The 20,395-nt window shown below is 41.0% G+C and overlaps 2 protein-coding genes across 5 annotated transcripts in view; one reads left to right on the top strand and one right to left on the bottom strand.

The window, feature by feature from the left end:
- Positions 1–3,842, bottom strand: part of rump (heterogeneous nuclear ribonucleoprotein rumpelstiltskin) — a 45,446-nt gene extending 41,604 nt beyond the window's left edge. For 2 of the 3 annotated variants that reach the window (XR_012825908.1, XM_075680078.1), the window contains exons 1-2: positions 3,172–3,318; positions 1,798–1,985 (exon numbers count right to left, since the gene is read on the bottom strand). Coding sequence is in view for 2 of the 3 variants with exons in the window: in XM_075680078.1 (XP_075536193.1) it covers positions 1,798–1,985; positions 3,172–3,209 (226 nt within the window). In the remaining variant the exon portion in view is untranslated. Of the gene's footprint in view, positions 1–1,797; positions 1,986–3,171; positions 3,319–3,649 lie in introns of those variants that run through there. The other variant, XM_075680079.1, reaches the window with a different exon arrangement.
- Positions 3,843–4,040: 198 nt separating this feature from the next.
- LOC142571590 (5-taurinomethyluridine-[tRNA] synthase subunit GTPB3, mitochondrial) lies at positions 4,041–18,676 on the top strand. 2 transcript variants are annotated; one of them, XM_075680077.1, is made up of 8 exons: positions 4,041–4,188; positions 6,082–6,217; positions 6,306–6,459; positions 13,012–13,084; positions 13,144–13,287; positions 13,717–13,882; positions 14,443–14,730; positions 18,202–18,676. In XM_075680077.1, exons 1-8 carry the CDS (start codon positions 4,065–4,067, stop codon positions 18,431–18,433), a joined length of 1,317 nt encoding a protein of 438 aa, XP_075536192.1. In that variant the 5' UTR covers positions 4,041–4,064; the 3' UTR covers positions 18,434–18,676. The 2 variants fall into 2 exon arrangements, with proteins under 2 accessions (XP_075536192.1, XP_075536190.1); XM_075680075.1 differs by having other exon boundaries at positions 4,079–4,460; positions 18,202–18,673.
- The last annotated feature ends 1,719 nt before the right edge of the window (positions 18,677–20,395 follow it).

The following is a 20,395-nucleotide window of genomic DNA, read 5'->3' as shown; positions in this document are numbered from 1 at the left end:
CATAGGGGAAAGACAACATGGGGAAATTACTTGTACTTGTAAATTCAATTAGCAAGTACAAGCTTCCCCCATGTTGTCCTTGGCATCTTTGTTTGTTGGCTTCTCATGGTATGATTAATAAAAATCGAGCCTAGGTTAATCCTCTTTCTCCTCCTCCTGTACAGAGAAGTGAGACAGTGAGGTAAAACTAAAGAATTAGCACCACTGGACTTGCTTCCTATTCCAGAGTCCATTCCTATTCCAAATCTTAGGGCTAACTATTAATTCCAAAGGGTGTAATAGAGAAGTCCTGAGTCGTCTAACAGGTCAGGCAAAGTGTTCTAAAGCTCACTGCTAGGGTAGCTAGCCGAAAGAAAGGATTAAGGCAGGACAATCCCATCCGGGCCTTTCAGGCGTTCTTCCGAAGTCGCATATCTTACACTGCACCTTATTCAGAATGGACATGACCTAGAAAAGCTAAGCTTGACTCTCTCCTTCGAATGGGACTCAAAAGGGCCATTGCTCGACCACATGTCGGCTAGCACGGAAAAGCTGCTTGCCCTAGGAATCCACAATACTATTGATCAGATTATTAAAGCACTTTGCATAGCCCAAATCACTCAGCTCTCTGCCACTAAACCTGGCCTTAAAATACTGGAGGAGGCCGGCACTGAACCCTGGTATAGCACCGAACCCACTAAATCTCTCAGCAAAGATACCAGGTCTCACTTCGTAACAGACCCTGTACCCCGTAACATCCATCCTGTGTATAACGTGGGCCAGAGGAATGCACGTGCAAGGGCAATCCTACAAAACGTACATCAACACAAGCAAGATGCACTCTGTTGACGCAGCACGATATCCCACAGGGGCAAGATTCTCCATAACAGTCGTAGATCTAGACGGAAAAATCATTACCGCAGCTTCTGTAAGGGTCAAGATGTCCCATGTGGTGGAGGAGGCTGCTATCACTTTAGCTATTAATAGTCATAGCCTTTATACACTGGGACTCACACTTCACCATCTGCTCCTTCTCGTCCGGATTGGTAGCGGAAACAACAAGTAATATCCTTCGGGATCAGGACTTCACTATCAGAAGTGAAGAGCAGGGATATCACCACATTTCATGGTTCCCTGCCAACTCAAGGGATATCACTGGACCAATAGGATTAACCCGAATGAGGCTGCCCACAGGTCTGTGCGTGACCTCAAGAACCGCGCAGCCAAACCTGGGGCCTCAGGAATTCCCATAGATCTAGGAAAAGACCCGCTCCATACACATGGAGCTAAGTGGTAACATGACGTTAGCACTTACTATAAGCTTAGCTGTAGAACCATCCCCCTGCCACACTCCAAGCTTGACAGGGCCCATGCCTCTACACTTAGAATGCTACAGACTAGATCTTACCCTACTCCTCGCTTAATGTACTTAATCGATCAGGAAAACTCACAGGGATGCCACAATTGCAGATACGAATGTTGTAACTTTTAACATATGCTCTGGCTGTGCCCAGCCTTAGAGGCCTCTTCAAACCAAGGACTCCTGGAAATCCGCCCTCAAGTGTCCAGAACATCAACAACTTGAGGCCGTCCAGAAGGCCCACGATGTTGCGGTGGGTCTCGGTCTGCCAGTCCTGTCGTGGGTAAAACCAACGGCTCATCCCAGGTCCCCCTGGACGTGAGCTCTTCATGACCTCAATTAAGTTCTTGTCATGTCATGTTCATTTGCATCTCTTTTGCATCTAAACTACAGTCTAATGCAATTTCGAAAGTACACTGTAGTTAAATGGTGCAGCTTGATATGTGCTGTGCACACACCTTTATCCCGGAACAGGTCCTTGATGTCGGTCCACTTGCAATCAAAAGGCACATTGGCAACATACACACGCCGGTCAGAGGGTGCCCGAGACCGTCTATCAGGGCGCGAGTCTGACCTCCTGCGGTTGCGGCTTGAATCGCGGTCCCTGTCATAGTCCACTGGAGACCGTGACCGAGACCTGTAGAAACTGTTGCAAAGAAGGCACAAATTCTGTATAACTGAATACTACCTAAAACCAACACTGAATGTTAGAGCAATTTATGAAGTTTATGAACGTTTAACACTTTCAAGCTTGCTGAATGCCAAGGTTACACCTTCCAAGAACCACAAACAAAATACAGAATATGGCACGCCGAAAAATACAGATCAAGGTCAATTGCACAAGTACAAGACAGCAAGGCAAAAGTGTAGATTTTTGGCGTGAAAGGAAATCGCTGTCCCACGCTTACACAACAACGTAGGCAAGTGCTTTGGCACAAAATAAGACCATGCCAGCGTGGCTGCGTTTTAATCTTTCCGATAAAGCCTAGTGAAGGCGCTAACATGCACAGATTATTTACTTGTGCCTTTTTTTCTAACCCTATCACTGAAATGCCGACGTTCACGTGTTAACAACGTAATCTGAGCTTACTACATTTATTGAATGTAAGGACAGCAGCCCGCAGCGTCTCGATGGCGAAATCGAGACCCCGGGTGGACGCGACCTTGAATGCTCAAGTGTGTACTTGTACGGCACGTGGAACTGCATAAAACGAGCAATGTAACGCAAGCTTTCCTGTTTGCTATAATCTGCGCATGGCAACCATCGTTGCACTCAAGGCGTCATCGATACGATACCGAACTACCGGCAATGCCTAATCATGCAGTTTGTACTGAACAAAAACTACATATTACCACATTTTATTTTTTGACGGCTCTTTACCATAAAAAGTAACCGAATTTACCTCCTTACAGATTTATGCGGATAAGGGGTATGCAAAAACGCCCTTCAACCGTTTTCAAAAGCTCCCAAGCCACGTTTCAAAAGCTTCTACAAGCCTTACAAACTTTTCGGATGCGACACGTCAGCGTCGTTACGTGTGCGCGCTGCGACTGGCCAATTATTTAAAAGCTCATATTTTGATGATCGCGACGTCAGCGCAAGATGAACAGCAGGGTTCCAGCGGGCGCAGATGGCGTTAAAATGGCGCCACGTTTTTCCATTGTTCATAGGGAAACCTTTACGACCGCCGGCAGAACCGGTCCGAGGCAACAAAAAGAAAATTCAAACAGACCTAAATACACAACAAAAACGTGAAGCTATACAACAAGCCTGGTACATTTGATCACGTGAAATATTGCAACAAGAAAACTGTCACATATTCAATAAATACCGGTTCATTTTCGACGCAGCTTCGCTGGGAGCCGGCATGAACACGTAGGACTAACGAGAAAAAGAACTGCGCGTGCGCACGAGGCGCCGCGCGTTAAGTCGAAGCGCCAAGACCACAGATCGCTTCATACGCGTGAAAATTGAAAATTGAATGAAATGAAAACGAATCACGCGAAAAGGAGCTGAAAGTGCTCTTTCAATCACTTCAGTGCCACAATTTTAGCCGCATAGAGGTGGTAACAACCCGCTACATCAAAAGCACAGGCTCCAGAACTACGGTCTCGAGTCTCGAAATACCGAGTTCGGTATTTAGCTCAATTAAACATAGCACTACGCTAACATAACGAGTTGTACGTGTTCAAAAACAATCTTTATCATGCGAAAACCGACGAATTTGCGACAAGTGAAAATCGAATCGGGTGCTACCGATTCTGCTCAAACAGTGGCGCGCAGTACAAATCGAACGTAGGCATGCTTACCCCTTGCCATTTTCACCAGAGCCGTTCTGATTCATGCTGTACGTGACGCTAATATAGTCTCCTAAGAACACCAAGTATTAAATACTGCAGCGCTGTGCGAAGGATCAGAAAGACCAAGACGAATAGCAATGCGATCCGACGCAGCCGATTTCGCCAAACTACAAATGTCGCAGCTGACGGTGGAGGCCGTGGAAACTGGAAGACACAGCTGCACAGTTGCGCACCTAATAAATAAAAAAACCTTTAAACAATAAAATTTTTATGTAGGGTCACATAAATGCCGAGTATTTGATACAAAGCAATTTTTATTACAACATAAAGAACGTATGATGCACCTAATACTTTTAGACACTGCGCACGCTACCGCGTTTGCAACCTATCTATTATTCTCTATGACATAGCAACGGCCGAAGCCATGCCGAAGCCATGGCCATGGTATCCAAACACGGTATCCAAAGCTACAATCGAGCGTGGTGGAAGGTCTATTTCGTTCTTCGTTGTAGCCGAGCATCACAGCAGAAAAAAAGGAAAAGAAACATGTGCGCGCTCTTTGCGATAAAGACATGCTTCCACGCTCGTAAATTTTCACCGTTCTTTAGAAGGAGCTCGACGTCGACTATTTTCGCGCTTTCGTCTGGTTCAATACGGAGTGCCTTAGCTACAGTCAGGGTCTCTGGTCCGCACGCCGCAGCTGTGCTTCGTCGCATCGCAAACCTGAAGCAACCGATACCGCGAAAAGCTCTTTTGCGGAGACTCGTGCACCCTTGCTCGGGCGTTCATCTCGACACTGCTATTGTGCTGTGGTTTCCATGTGCGAATTACTTGCAGATTCTACCGGGCGTAACCTTTAGTTATTAAACAGTACCGCAAATACAGTTAAAGTCAACAGACATTGAAGCCAAGGAAAGCATAGAGGAAATTACCAGTTTTTAATAGGTGCATAGAAATAACAAGGAAAATAAAAGTGAAAAAGAAAAAAAAAGGAAACGGGTAATTTCTCCTGTACTTTGCTTGAATCTATTGTCTGTTGGCTTCATACGAGTGGCAAAAAAGAAAGGAAAAGTCAATTGGTCCCCTGGTACGTCTCGCTCAGTTACATTTAAATCGTGTATATATGCATATGTATAAGAACAGTTCGTACATTTAATAAGACTGTGGGTATTGATAGTTTCATTATAGTGATGTCATGCAATATCCAACTAGAAAGGTAAATTTTGGAGGCGATACTGGTGCTTCATCTCCATTTGTGCCCCCAAACTTTTCTTTTATGCCACAGAACATAAAAATTACGTATAAATTGGAAACAGTCAGTTTCTCTGTCCCTTGTGTACGTATAATCTTCTGGACTGCTTTATACTGCTTAGAGTTGCAACTCAAGTTGCCCAGAAAGCAACCTTGCCAAATGTTGGAGGTTGAAGTACAATGTATTCAAATGTAGTATCTAAAATAAGGCAATGAATAATAGGCAATAACTTCACTCCATAGAGCAGTAAATACCCAAATTTCAAAAGTATATGAGTGGAGAAAAGTATTTAGTTACCTTCAAGATATTTTCTACATACGAGACTTTTAAACAAAGGAGACAAGGTTCCGCATCATTGAAGTTTTTTGCTCTGCAAGCGGCTGAATTACCCAAAACTGTTGTTTGCCCTCTGAAGCTGAAGTTCTGTGTCACTGAAGTGCTTTACTCTGTGAAACAAAGCAAGGGGCCGAATTACCCAATATTGCTGTTTGCCGTCTGAAAGAGCTGCTTTTAAAAAAGTGTTAAGCGGCCTGCCCCTTATCTTTTGGAGATATCATTGTTGAAGCTGAAAAGCTGCTTTTTGAGTGCACTCAGCTGCACAACAATGTTGTGCTGCGGGAAAAGCTCTGCAAGGCAGAGGTTCTTAAGTACTAATGTTACATCTTGGTCCTCACTGTCATATCCAATGTAGGAGTGTGGTTCTTGCGCAGCTGTCTTTTCACTGTTGTTCAGTGCCAAGTTGTGGAAGGAAAAAAAAAAGTTATTGTGCTAGACCGGGTTGCCTCTATCCAGTAGCACTCACTAGCTTCATGTAATACATCAATGGCTTGCCTAATTTTCATGCGCTGATTTTTTGACAGACAGTAATTGCAGTGGTCAGGAGCTTGTCGTGTTGGTGGCCATGATGATAATGGTCTGTAAAATGCCAGTACACATAATGGGTCAGGTACTTTGTGCACCTGTCCTGCAGCGTCCCTGCGCCTTCAACAAATTAACTTTGGTTGGCACATCTTGGAAAGTATATTAAGAATATAAAATACCACCAGAAGGTATTTAAGTTACAGTACTAAATACTGCCTTGCAGAAATATTTGTCGAATGCCAAAATACTCGCAGAAGTATTTAAGGTATGCATAAGTCTGCCTGCCTGGCATGTACCATGCAGTTAACTATTTCATGTTCCGGTACAGCACCTCACAGTTACACTGGTGAAGACTGTTGTGAGCTACACGTCCACGGAGGCGTTGGAGTTGTCAACGCAGTATTGGGTGCCTTGTCACACATTGAAGGCGTGCGACATGCAGAGCCAGGCGAGTTCACAAAGAGGTGGTATAAATTAACGCAACACTATGCTTAAAATTAAGAGACAGAGAGAACTCTGTGCACTTCTTAATATCATCATCTTTATTTTCAGAGCTTTCATGAACGGCAAAATGGACCTAGCAGAAGTTGAAGGTTTGGCTGATTTGCTAAAGGCTGAGACAGAAGCCCAGAGGGTGCAGGCATTGGCACAGATGGAAGGTAGCCTTAGCAAGCTCTACAAGCAGTGGACACATGATCTCAAAATGGTATATATTTCATTGCCTCATAAAAACCTTTTCAATGAGGTGTGAGAGCATGTCCTTTTTGTACTGTTGTGTGTGGGCGTAAAGTGCCACTGTTACTACTGCTTTTGAGCAGATGCTCACGTAGGTGCACAGTGTCTGACTATGCATGCAATACCATAGAATCCTTCACCATGCAATACCCTTGAATGTCTTCTGATGGTGAAAAGACACGATAGGGGCACCTAGAGCAAATTTATGCAGATATGTTCTCGAAGCAAGAAAATCATCAACAGCAAAGTCACTGAGAAAATCACTGTGATTTACAAACAATGTGTTGCCTATCAGTCTCTGGTGTTACAAGTTTTCCGCTGCTTGTGTGCTGTGTCTAAAGGTAAATAATTGTTGATAAAGTGCATATGTATTCCATAAAAAGTGTGGGCTTAGGACAAATTTTCTTTAATTCACTGCTCTGTTCTTTTTTTTTTTTTTTTTTGCTGTAATCCAAAATTGCTTCTCAAGGCAACCTGATGTGTGTATAGCTGCTAGACTTAATGATACTCCCTAATCTGAAATTTGAGCACAGCTGTGCTTTCATTTCACGACATATTGGTTGACACGGACAATCTGTCTCATACAGCACATTGCAAACGGAGCAAAGTGTGGTGCGACCGCTTCGTTAATTGGGAGATCACAAGAGAAAGCATGTGGGTGATGCATGGGTGCGATTCAAAGCAGCCGCCGCATACAACCTGCGCTCATGCAGTGCTTTGTTTCCATGCAGACAATGCACGCTACTCTGGTGCCATCTTGTAGCCATCGTCGTCCCAAAGTGCCTCTGCGTGGTACTATGCTTCCCTTCTCACGCTTTCGCCATACCCTCCTCCTCCACTTTCCTCCTTTCACTCTCTTTGCTCTCATCCCTTTTTCATCCCCTGGTGTGCTCCATGTTCGCTCTCATCTTTCACTGTGCTCGTTTGTTTGGTTACGAAGTAGGATGCCAGCACTGACGCTTGCCGCAGGAACGGGTGCCCAAGAGCTGCTCTCTGAAGAAGTCTGCTATTCCTCTCCCAAATTGCTGTGCCTGTGGGATTTATAAGAATTTTAATGTTCGCAGGTTGGCAGGTATGCATTACAAGAATGCTGAGGGAGAGCTTATTGAAAAGGTGTACATGTAATCTCTTTAACATGGTTGTGGCTTTCACTTTCGAGTGCATCTTGTGGCCCATTTTCTTAGGTGCTTTGCAGCAAATTTTTAATCCAAAATTGCTTCTCAAGGCAACCTGATGTGTGTATTATTTATTATTATTTGTTTTGAACGCATATACACAGTTAACAGGAAAGGGAAAGCGAGGAGCAGGCTGGCAACTGCCACCGGAAGGGGCACAACGCCTACCTACTCTTCTGAAGGGAGGTGACAGCAACACAGAAATGGAAGATAGGAAGGAGGGGAGGAAAGAGGTATAGCTGCTCTTAATACAGCAGTGGAAGCAGTTTAGCCCCTCATGACATTACATTTATATTTGTACATGTACAGAGTGAAACGTGCAGAGAAAAAAACACCCATTTATTGCTATAATGCTAGTGACAAATCACTACTTGAAATAGACTACACATGCACATCTTGGGACACTGCTGACTGGACTTGTGCTGAAAATTTGAAAAATGTGAACCAACCGTGTTGGAAAATTATGTGCTAGAAGGTAGGTGTGTTTGTTGTTGCTGGTTGCACTATGTGGTCACTTAACAGCTTCTCTTCGTTTGTTGTGCACTATATGGTCACTTAATGGTTTCTCTTTTGTTGTTTTTGGCTGGAACTGGAATGGTTAGGTGTCCTTAAGCACACTATGCATATAATAGTCGATCTTGCTTCTGTAATATAAAGTTTTGGGCGTTCAGATGTGGAGTCCACAACAACGGTTACAATGAAACTCAGTGAAAATTTTCAATATCTTACGCCCCTTCTGGTGTTTTTAGTGAAGGTATAGAATATAAATGAGATAAATCTGGTAAAACAATATTTTCAGCAGGCAGGATTATTTAGCATCTGAAAGGGTTAGCTTGTAGACTGCTGATATGGAAAAGCATTTCGTGCATGTTCAAAATTATGGGTACAGGATAGAGTGTAATTTCACTTTCTGCACGCTTGCAGTTTTTTCAGGCAACTGTTTCTATTGCCATCTCCCATCCATTCTTTTGTTTTTCTCTTTCAATCTTTCTCTACTTGCTGTCTTGCATTAATACCGAAATTGGTCAACAGAAACTGAGCTTTCTGGTGTCAGAAAGTGTCCTAGCATTTGGTGAGATTGGGCCAGAGCTGAAAGGAGGAAAGCAGTTTCGAGGTCAGGTTGTTGTGAACTTTGCATGCTGCAAAAATTGGAACTACTCCTGTTTATGTACTGTGACTGCTGTACTTGTTTGCCTTAAGTGCGACATGTGTCACGGTACATTCAAGCATTGCGGTTAAAGCATGTTTTACTTGGCTCTGTTACCTTAGTGATGCCGGGCTACAGTTCTGTAACATTGTCATTGAAATCTGAATGGAATTTGCATTATGCAGCCACACGTACCAGAGATTGTACAGTACAGCTCAGAAGTTTCTTTCCTGCGTGACTTGTCAGAAAGGTGCAAACAATGGCGGTTGTCAAGATTCCGTCAAATGTTTCTTTATGTGTCATGAATGAGTGGTGCAGCAGGAAAGGGAAACAGGTCGAGAAAGCGCTGCAAATAGTATATGCTGAAAGTGATTGTTACCAGCTTCAGTGTGAGAGATAAGCAAAAGCAGGGCATGATGACCTGTTCTTGGAGCATTGCCCTTGCCATGGAAGTTGTGAATGCTGTCAGATGCCAGAAACATTTGATCACACATTTTGTGTTTGCCCCGCGCATACACAAGAATTCCAGAAACTGGTCCCTGCCATCGCAAACGTTGATTAGAGGCCACTATCACACAAGTTTCTTTTGGGTCCTTGGCCTAATGCAAACAGCGCAGCCTTGATTACAAGTGCTGCTATAGCCTTTCTACAAGCTTGTGGGCTAGACACACAGCTTTAGAGATGCTACAACGTTGTGAAGTTACATATATGCACCTCCTCCTCATATCATCATCATTCATGAGCCCTTTTCCTTACCATCCCTTTTCCCCAGTGTAGACTAGCTGGCCAGAGCAAGCTATAGGTCAGGCTGACCTCTCTGCCATTCTGTAAATAAATTGTTCTCTCTTTCTTGCCCTTGCCATGAAGAGCCACAGCTTCCAGTTCACTCTAGAAATTCCCCCCATAACTAAAGCTCCTGACACGGGGAAGGGCAGCATTTGACCTTTAGCTTAATTGTAAATTCAACTACGAACACACAATTTGGAGTTTAACATGTAGTTTGTGGCTCGTAACACAATTTTAACTCCAAAAGAACTATGAAAAAAAATTATTTTAAGAGGTAAATTGAACAATCGTAACCCTATAATTGCTTCATATATTGCTCACCTTCTTACATTGAGTTTTGCAGGGAAACTGAGCGGTTATTGAACATGCTGATTGATGAGAACAGGAATATTCTCTAATATGTACACTATTGCCTTTTATAATTTTTCTGCAGTGTTCTAATCTTTGTATAAAACATCGTGTAAGCATTATTATACTGTCTATTTATCATGTATGTATATCATGTTTTGTTATATACCCATTAAGTCCTTACTGTGACACTCCCCTTATCCAATGCCTCATACGAGGCCTGTAAGAAAATGTTAAATAAATAAATAAATAAATAAATAAATAAATAAATGTGGTGACATCAACATTATCGACCCTGAAAGTCAGTATTGCCTTGAGTACATGTGCACTTTTCTGAGCTGAAACTTTTCTTCACTAATTCATAATCCAACACGATGTGAACTAAGCAGATCTAACACTTTAATAAACCACATCCTGTCCAGCTTGCCTACTGATAATACCATGGCTGGAGTTGTGGACTGTGATTAACCAACTATTATCCTATATTTTCTTGCGTACGTTCCGTAACATCTTGTCTACCTAGAAAAAACATTAGGTCATCCATTGATTCAAACAAGTTCATTCACATGATTCGTGTGATTCACTGGGCTGATGTACTTCAGGAACAATCTGTATAAAAAGCTTTTGAATCTTTCTCTGCGAAGATACCAGAGTGCACAAACTTTTGCACAAGTAACACTTCTGTGATGCAATGGTTTAGTTCACCAAGAAAGTGTAGCATCAGTAGCTGTTTAATGTGGTCCATAGTAAAAAAATATTCTCTTCATAGCGAGCTGAAAACACAGCCATTCAATAACGCATTGCAGTCATGATTGAAAACATACTCAAATGTTCTTGCAGCCACTCTAAATGAGGCTAAATGTAATTACTATGAGAACAAAATCAGGTGAAATGAAAATGACACCAGGTGAAACTAACAATTAGTTATTAAATAATTTCTAAAGGCTAATACTAGGGGCTGAAAATTGCATATCGTAAGGTCACTTACAATTCAATTAATTTCACCAACCCTAAAGATACAGCTAACATTTTCAGTAACCATTTCAGTGCTGTATGTGATGTACAGCGTTAATCACCTTTACCTAGTACCAAGTAGCAACCATTTATCTTACTTGTACCTTACAACATCACAAGACGTACATAGTACGATAAAATCTCTTAAAACGACTGTTCCTGACCTCGACTTGATCCACTCATCGAACATCAAGCTTGTGTCTCAAGAAATTTCACCAATATTAGCAGATATTGTAAATAAATTATTTATGGATGGTGTGTCTCCCGCCTCAAAGCAGGTAAAGTGATCCCAATCTTTAAGAAAGGTGATTGTGAGTTCATGAATAATTATCATCCTATTTAGATTTTGGATTTCTTTAGGAAAGTCATAAAAAAATTAAGATTATAGGTGGTTAGCTGCTTGCTTACCTAAATTTAAGCTTTTATCTTCCTGATCAATTTGGTTTTTAGAGAGGGTTTGCCAACAGAACTTGTACTCGTTACATTTACTGACGAAGTTAAATTAGCCATACATGAAGGCCTATTAGTCTGCGCTCTCTTTATTGATTTTACTAAGGCATTTGATACTATTAACCACTTCATTCATCTACATAAACTGGAATACGATGCCATTCCGGCGCATCTTTGCAGTTGATTTGTGACTACCTAACAGACTGACCACAAATAGTCCAAGTGAATGGTTTCTTCCCTTCACCGAAAATTATTAATCACAGATAAAAACTTCGAGCCTTTGTTATTTCTATTATTCATTATTGACATGCCACAAATACTAATGCTTGCCCACTGATAACACCACTAGTTTCACATTCGACACAAATTATCTTGTGCTGAAAACAAACTTGACAATAATTTTGATAATGTTCATTCGTGGTGTGAAAAACATGTTACACATTAATCCATCGAAGACAACATTTATGGTATTCTCTGCAAACATCATTCATACATTGCTTGGTAGTGTCACTTAACAATCACATAATTAAAAAATCTAAATCAACAAAATTTCTAGCTGTTATTTTAGATGAGCACCAAAAATTCCACTGCCATGCCCAATCCCTCATTCACAATGTTTCCTTAGGTATTCACATTACTATCAGAATATGCCCGTTTTCTCTATCCAGCATGCTCTTGTCTCTGTATTACACGTGTATACACAGTTATCTTTCCTACTGCCTTTCATCATAGGGTAATGCATACTCCACACATCTAAAACAGCTATGAGGCGCTATGATTGATGACATTTCACCCATTTTCTTCTTGATCTGCTCCCATTTTTTTCCCCCTAAACCTTTGTGCATGTTATTCAATAACAAGCTGTTACTAATTATGTTTTGTCTCATAAAGACTAAGTTAAGTATTCAAGGTTTTACTTGCACTAGTATCGTTAATATTAATAACAGGGTTTTGAGCCCATCATTATCTACTGCTTCCTAAAATTCCAACTAATTATGGGAAACTTGGTGTCATGTTTTTAGGTATGTCACTGTGGAATTCAATCCCATCTGATAACAAGGCATCCACATTTCAATTCTTGAAGTGTAAACCTAAGGAATAATATATTGACAGAATACCTAACTTATAGTATTGCTTAAATAGTATAATAAATATTCATAAGTATATATGCATTATATCGTTTTTTATTTGTTGCTATAAATTATACTTCTGTAGATTGCTTGTACCAGTTCTACCGCTCAATTTTTTTTTCTGCATGTCCCCCCCCCCATTGTTGGTAAAGAGAATGTGCTTTGTATGATATGTTAGCTGCTACTGCTTGCAACAGTCGCACTAAAGGCCATTTATTTCCTGTTAGGAGGCGCTCCCGACAATTGTTACTTCAAGACTTCTGATAGTCTATTTATATTTCCTTGTGTTTAGTACCATACTAATGAAATAAATAACATTGAAACACTAACAAGAAAAATTTGCGGTGATACCCTCTCACTGGAGGGAGATTCCAAAACATTTGTCAGAGTCTTGCAAGGGCTTATTAATGTTGATTTCTGGATAAATGTCACCCATCGTCCATCGTAATCTCTGAGCCTTTTATGTCTTTCAGTGCCTCGCAAATGTTGAAGCCTTTATTGACTTCAGTGAGGACCAGGGAATTGAAGAGACCATACTGGATTCTGGTATATTACGCATAGCTGACTACCTACAGGGATTTATTTCTAAATCATGGTCATTCCAGCCGCAGCACAGGCCGAGAAACTGGCTACAGAAATCCAGATTCATCTGCTGGACGGCCGACGTGGTGAAAGACTACGAGATGGTGTAAAGGTTGCCATTATTGGCCGGACCAATGTTGGGAAGAGCAGCCTGTTCAACGCCCTATGTGAGTGGAGTAAAGTCTCGCATAAAGCATAGTTATGGTTTGTTCTACCACCGTGCACATATTTTCACTACTATATTATCAGACCCATAAACTGTAGACAGCAGCCTTTAATTGTGACAGCAATTAGTGGGCTTGATCAGACACTGGGATGATGTGGAAGCTACAAAATGGGCCTCATTATGCCATTCATATTCTGTTCTTGTATAAAATTTAATGAAGGTTTCAGTTACTTTTGTTCATGCAACTGTTATTTCAAGGACGGCTGAGATTGTGACCATTGTACATGTGCATGTGCCTATTTGACCTGGTACTGGAGGGAAAGATATTAAAATAAATAATATGCAGAAGCTTATTGTTTATTGTTTACTTATTGTTTGCTTGTAAAATATGTCTAAACACAGAAAAGATTTTGTTTTTTTCAACGAACAGGTCAGAGGGATGCAGCCATAGTATCACCCATTGCAGGAACAACCAGAGATGTAATTGAGAGCACACTGGAAATTGGTGGTTACCCTGCTATATTCTCCGACACTGCAGGCCTTCGCCGTAGTAATGACCCTGTTGAATGTGAAGGAATTCTGCGTGCCCAACGCTGGTATGAACAGATAACAATCTCTTGCTATTATGTTTGAGAGCTTTTTAGCTAGGTTCAGTTATGCATGCATTTGCTTATTTTGTTCAGTGATGGTCTACCTGGCTTAGTGGGCAAAAAAAAAAAAAATGTCCACAGCTTAAATGTAGAAGTAAATGTTAAGATTTGCCAACTGTTGTCACATTATAACATAAGATAGCATTAACAACCATTCAAGCCAATTAAGAAAAGCTTAAAGATCAGAAAAAAGAGAATTCTCCTAGTTTTCCCTTGGATTCCATGTCTTGAACCCATATAGTTGCTTCACCATACACTTCAAATAGACATTGAATGCAGAGTTTCACTAGGAATCTTGCAATAGAAGTATACAGCTCTTTCGGAAACAATATTTATGGTGACCCGCTTTAGATTCATTTTACCATTGATGATCTAAACTTCGAATAGAGTGGTGACAGTAAATATTCGGAGCAAATAGTATACCTTTAATATAAACTCTTTGCATCACCCTGAATGTGCCATAATTTATAGCCCATAATTCCAGTGCAGTGTAACATTGATTTCAGGGCAGCTAATGCGGACGTGGCACTCATAGTGGTGGAAGCGAGGGAATTGCTTCAACTCAAGCCCACAACTGATTTCATTGACGACCACCTGAAGGAACTAGGTGTAGAGTCATGCGCACAGCACCGCCTCATCATCTTCAACAAGCTGGATCTTTTGTCTGAGGATGAGCAGGTCGCAGTCGAGGAGCATGCTAAGAGCATGTGCGTTAACAACTGCTTCACTTCGTGCACAACACAGCAAGGCATAAGTGACCTAGTGAAGATTCTTGGGGGACATCTTGAAGACTTGTGAGCTTATATTTTTTCTTATTGTAATTAGGGATATAATGCTAAGGTGGTGTGTGCAGATTTATCGGGCTGAGGCTTTGGGAAGTGTTATCAACAATATATGTACTGTACTACTGGGTCATTGCTTGTAGGACCATTAGAAGATTCCACAACATCAGTTTGCCACTTTTGATGTTCTAGTCCATGCTGATACCTTGGCCTTTTTATAGTGTTGCATTGAGTGCTATCACCATTATTAGGATCATTTGACTGTTAGAGCAAATCACATTTGCAAGATGTTGACTTGTAAGAAAGAGAGGCATGACATGTTTGTTTATGCTTAACTGGGCATTGTGAATGCTTTACGGGACCAAAATAAGCATGGCACCAATGATGAAAGGGGAGGGACAAGTAATCAAATAGTAGCTATGCTGACTAAAGGTGTTCCAAAAATTTCTGGCTTTACTGCTTAATACATGGTGCTTCAGCAAATCAGAATGCAAAAAAAAACATAGTTAAACAGACATGTAAAGTATTGCAGAAATAAAACAAAATATTTCATCATTATGTGCCACAGCATGAAAATATTTTGAGTTATACCTGGCGACAACTTTCTGTGGCAGGGCAGTCAAAGCTACTGAGCCGAAGCACATTTTTTATTACTGCACATCAGCATGTAGTCTGCGAATGCAAGCAACTGGAAGCTACGTAGTGTAAAATAAATCGTATGAATTGTTATTTTATTTTTTTTTCGAATTATTTGTTAATAAAATAACTCGGTTAGAAAAATGATTTCCGTTACTCGCTGTTGCTAATTTTTGCTTTCTGGTGTCCATGTCTGGTTTTCCTGGTCCTGTAAAGCACCAGCAAAACGTCAGTGCTACTTGGCATAGTAACATAAAAGCCGAAGCTCTGCATGTGCGAGCGCATGCACCGCCACAGAAAGTTGTCGTTAGGTGTCGTATATTATCTAAGCATTTCCAGACTGGCAGTGTTTGTCACTCAAAAACTAAAGTAGCCTATAAAAAGCACAGCATTTACTCTCTTAATTATTTTGTCTTACCCCTTCTCACAAGACCTGAACACTGCTCACGTCACTCCCATTCCTGAGACAACATTTTTGGCAACACCGCTGCCCACATGCAGTTACCATGCATCAATATTGGCTATTTTTGTGATGAGGTGTATAAAAAGATAAGCTGCTTATGGCTTATCATGCTAATGATGATGTATAATTGCACTCTCAAATTACTGGGAGTCATATTCTTTAGTCCCACAGCATCACTTGCTAGAATTGTGTGCAGTCTGTAGCACCGAACTATGCCTTGTCATTGCCAACATTCAGCAGAAGCAGCATGTTTATTTTATTTCTTTTAACTCCCTCCCTTCTGTACACCAGGTTATTTTTCTTTGAATGCATTAGAACCATATTATAACACATTTGTACCTCGCATGAAAGTAACTTCATTTGGTGCTTGCTTTGCAAAGTGGCTTTGCAAGTTTATCTTGCTTAGGATTCTGGGTTCCTTTTATTGGAGTATTTATTTTGATCCGTGAGTAAACAAATATTTGCTTCACTGCAATTTGTATTACATCAAATCTTCAGAAGTGGGCGAATATCAACCTTTTCGATATGTATCGAATACAAATAGTGAGTATCAAATATTGAATTGAATATTGAATAGCCAAACACAGATGCATATATTTGCAGCAGGAATATATACTTCACTGTAATTTAGGTACCACCCCTGTACTGCTGACTAGTTAAAATAGGAACAACCATCTATCACGGGCAATTAGGATAATTTTTAAACATAATTTCCCTAATTGTCATTGAAAGAAATGCACTAATATCCACTCAACACCTTCAGAGCCTTGTTGCAAACAAGCTTTCGAATAATGTAAATGGCTGCTGTATGACTACCTTTCCAAAAACACTAAATGAATGGTTGTTGAAAATAGGTAAAAAGTGGTGGGAAAAAAAAAAAAAAAGAGCTACTGAAATACTTGTGTGCCGTAGACACATGTAACAGGGTACATTGCAAGAAAAACATGATTGGTAGCGCGAAAGATAAAACTGCTACATGACTAGACTACAAGAAACACTAAATTACAGACTACAAGCAAAAATCACTGGTTGTCATGTAGGCTTCTACTGCCAAACCAAAAACAAAGCTTCAAAACCCATTTTGTTTCTGCATTGCTTTGAAAACTTTGTCATTGTTTCACTTCCGATAATTTGTGATACTTTGCTCAGCAGACAAACAGTAACCTGACTTCAACAGTCGGATGTTGTGAAATATATGGTTAGTTTCGATATTCGAAAATGCTGAATAGTTAAATTTCAAATATGAATAGTTAGTGTGTAATATTCAATTTGTACCCCTACAGATTTTGCATATTCAGTTTCGTTATAGCCTGTAAAAAACTAGTCGATATAGAGCATATCCAACCAGATTTTATATTTACTTTGTCATATCCTATAATATATTATGTATGTGTTTGCTATATTGAGGTCTGAGTGTATTTTGTTAATTTCAAATAGTCAAGAAACAGCGAACCATCGCCAGAACATCTGCATGGCAGTCTCCTAGACGTAGTAATGATGTCATACACATAAGTGCAGAGTTTTTATCTTTGCTTGTAGCATTTGCTATCTCATACTGTTCTTAGCATCTGAAGCAGGTGAAGATAAGTATGATATCATTTTGGAAGTTTCAGAGTGTTATAGTTTCGATTAGCTGAGTAGAAACATTTCTTCGCAGCTTGTTATAGTCCAACAGTCTTCCCCAAAAGGTTGCGGAGCTTTTGCCTGCATTGCTCCCAACTTGTCAGCTCCTCTTTGTGGATCTCAAACCACACCCACACCATGCCTTTCAAGTAGAAAGTCATGTTGGTCAACATATGGGTCTGGTCCCACCTATTGTGTGTGCTGATGCACTTGTTTATTTGGAGCAATCTTTGATGTCAAGGTTTTCAGTACCTGAAAACATTCCATGGTTGCGAGATTGAGACAAGAGTACTGTCGGCATTGTGGTCGCTTTTGCTGCAGCATCTTCGTCAGTTAGCATGTTGCTGGCGGCCAGGCTACGTTCACTTTGGAGCTCTGTGTTGCATCAGATTTACCCAGTACCTCAATGTGGCACAAAGAATAAGCAAACACGGAAATCTATTTAGGTCATTTCCAAGACAAGGGCAGAACAGGCAAGACCCTAACATTGTCATCTTCAGCACAAAGCTCATGCTCTCCTTCCTCAATGTTGCACACAGCATTGTAATTGTACGAATGGAGGTTCGCGATGCACTAGGCATAGGTACAGTGTGTTAGTAAGTTTATTTGCTCAGAAACAAGGCGCCACATGACTTGGCAATTTGGCATTAATGGACAGGACACAGGGAAGAATGTGTAGTGAAGGTGTCTCTTAATTGTGTGAGCCTCAAACCCAACATTTGCTATTTAAACAGTTTCTCTCTCTGTGCCACGTGTTACAGATGTGGCAAGCCAGCAGACCTGAGCCCCATTTTGACTCGGGAGAGACACAGAAGGCATCTGGACCAGTGCTTGAAGCACCTGAAACTGTTCAGCGCAGAGGTGCGACACGACTCTGTCATAGGTGCCGAGCACTTGAGGATTGCACTTTCTCACCTGGGCAGAATAACGGGCCGTGTTTTCACAGAGGAAATACTTGATGTTATATTCAGAGATTTCTGCATAGGAAAGTAACTTTGTATGCGGCGTCTTCACAAGCTGTCGCAAACAGGAGGAGGACAATAAATTGAGTATATATACAAAAAAAAGGTTGTGTACGATGCTTTAGGTGCATGTTAAAGAACCTGAGGTGGTTGAAATTATTCTGGAGCCTTCCCACTATGGCATCTTTGACTGTGTATTCCTTTGAAACATTTAGTCATATTTATTTTAAAAATTTGTTAACCTTCGGGAAGTATAGCAGTCTGTAGCTGTAAGTTAGATCATACTATATTACATTGCATACAGTAAGGTTGTACAGAGCTCAGATATATTAACAGAAATGCACGAATGCACGCCCAAAGCGTAAGTCAAGGTACAGTGCTCTCTTTCAGCCACTCATCACTACATGCAGGTGCGGATAATTTGGTCTGGCCACACTATGTGATGATGCTTGCCGTACTGATATAGTTTTGCATCTGTTTTATTTTCCTTGATTTGAAAATGAGAAAACAAAAGAAAGAAAAAGGCTAAACAATCACAGTAAGGTAAGCATCCTTGCACCCCCGGGGCACACCGGATGGGTGTGCTTGTCTTTGGTGGTGACTGGCTGATGGGGTGCAATGTACCTTCAATTATGCTTTGGCCATGCATTCATGCATTCCTGTTATCTGAACTCTTCTTGCTTCTCTTTGTTCACATTAGGAATCTTTGCTGCCAAAATGGTCCCATAAAACTCAATCTTCCATCTCTTGTGATCGTCTGCTGAGTTCCTCATTATGGGTCAGTGCTTGAGACAAGATGTCTCTTTTTAAAAGCTATATGTCCAGAGACGTTTTATGCCCACTACAGCGGCCCAGGAACTATGGCATCCTGCTGCCGAGCACAACTGCACAAGTTGGATATCTACCTGCAGTGGCCCCATTTCAATTTGGGTGCAATGCAAGAACACTTGTGCATTAAGCTGTAGCTACACATTAAACTTCTCCTCAAGGAATTATTGTGTACACATATTAAAAAGTCTGGCAGACACAACGTGTGCAAAATTTATGTTAATATCTACTGTTAGAAAAAACATGTTGACACATTAAAAGCAATAAAGCCTCAACATTTACTGAATCGCCACGAGAGTTCAATTTGATTCCACTGTGTAGCATGTTTCTGCTGTCATGTGAAAATACGCTAGTGATATCTGAAGACATACGAGTCTGGAATGTTGTATTTCCAGAGACAGGCCAGTCGTAGTTTGTAGGTGCACATATAGGTGTTGTAGGTGTTAAATAAGTGCGGCATGTTCTGGATTTTACCTGGTCACTGTGAACACATCTGGAAGGTTTGATAATGCATATAAAAGGCACCATTATTTAAGTACATTTAATGCGAGTTCATTCAATGCTCTGAGAGGAAGAGAAAGAAGTGCCCAGGGCTCACCAATGCTCTGGGCTTCTCGCCCTTATGCAGTCCTTTATAGTTTTGCCAGTTTCGTGAATGCACTTTCATCAAGGATGAGCAAGACGATGCTTGCACGACCACCTGAACAAGGTCAGCTGTCTACTTCATCACTCATGTTTGGATTATGTGTCTTTGGAACTTCAGACCAGCTTGATTCCTAGGAGAGCTCAATGACGGAAGCTATATACTTTGACAATGAGTACACCATAGCCACAGGCTATGGTGTGCTGGATGTTGAAGACGCAATGAATGTCGAGTGAGCCGTCTTCATCTAACCAGAGTGAGCAGCAATCTCTCATGGTCTCTTACATGCGGCTTTTGGTGTCACACAAAACCTAAGCTCCCTAAGCAAGCAATCTTTAACAGAACCTTTCGAAAGTGCGTTCCCTGGGCAAATCTACGAAATGCAGATCAGATAAAACTCTTGAAAGAACATCCCGACAGAAGATGCAAAAAATTCAACTATACTGGAGAAGGTAAAAACCATTTTGGCATTTAAGCTACATTCCCATCCATTCCTTTATTAATTACAGAAAGGAGTCAATG

This window comes from Dermacentor variabilis, chromosome 2 (assembly GCF_050947875.1).
Source record: "Dermacentor variabilis isolate Ectoservices chromosome 2, ASM5094787v1, whole genome shotgun sequence".
In the NCBI taxonomy this organism is placed as follows: Eukaryota; Metazoa; Arthropoda; class Arachnida; order Ixodida; family Ixodidae; genus Dermacentor; species Dermacentor variabilis.
Note: the sequence above shows the minus strand (reverse complement) of the source record. Positions and strands in the feature narration are given on the sequence as shown.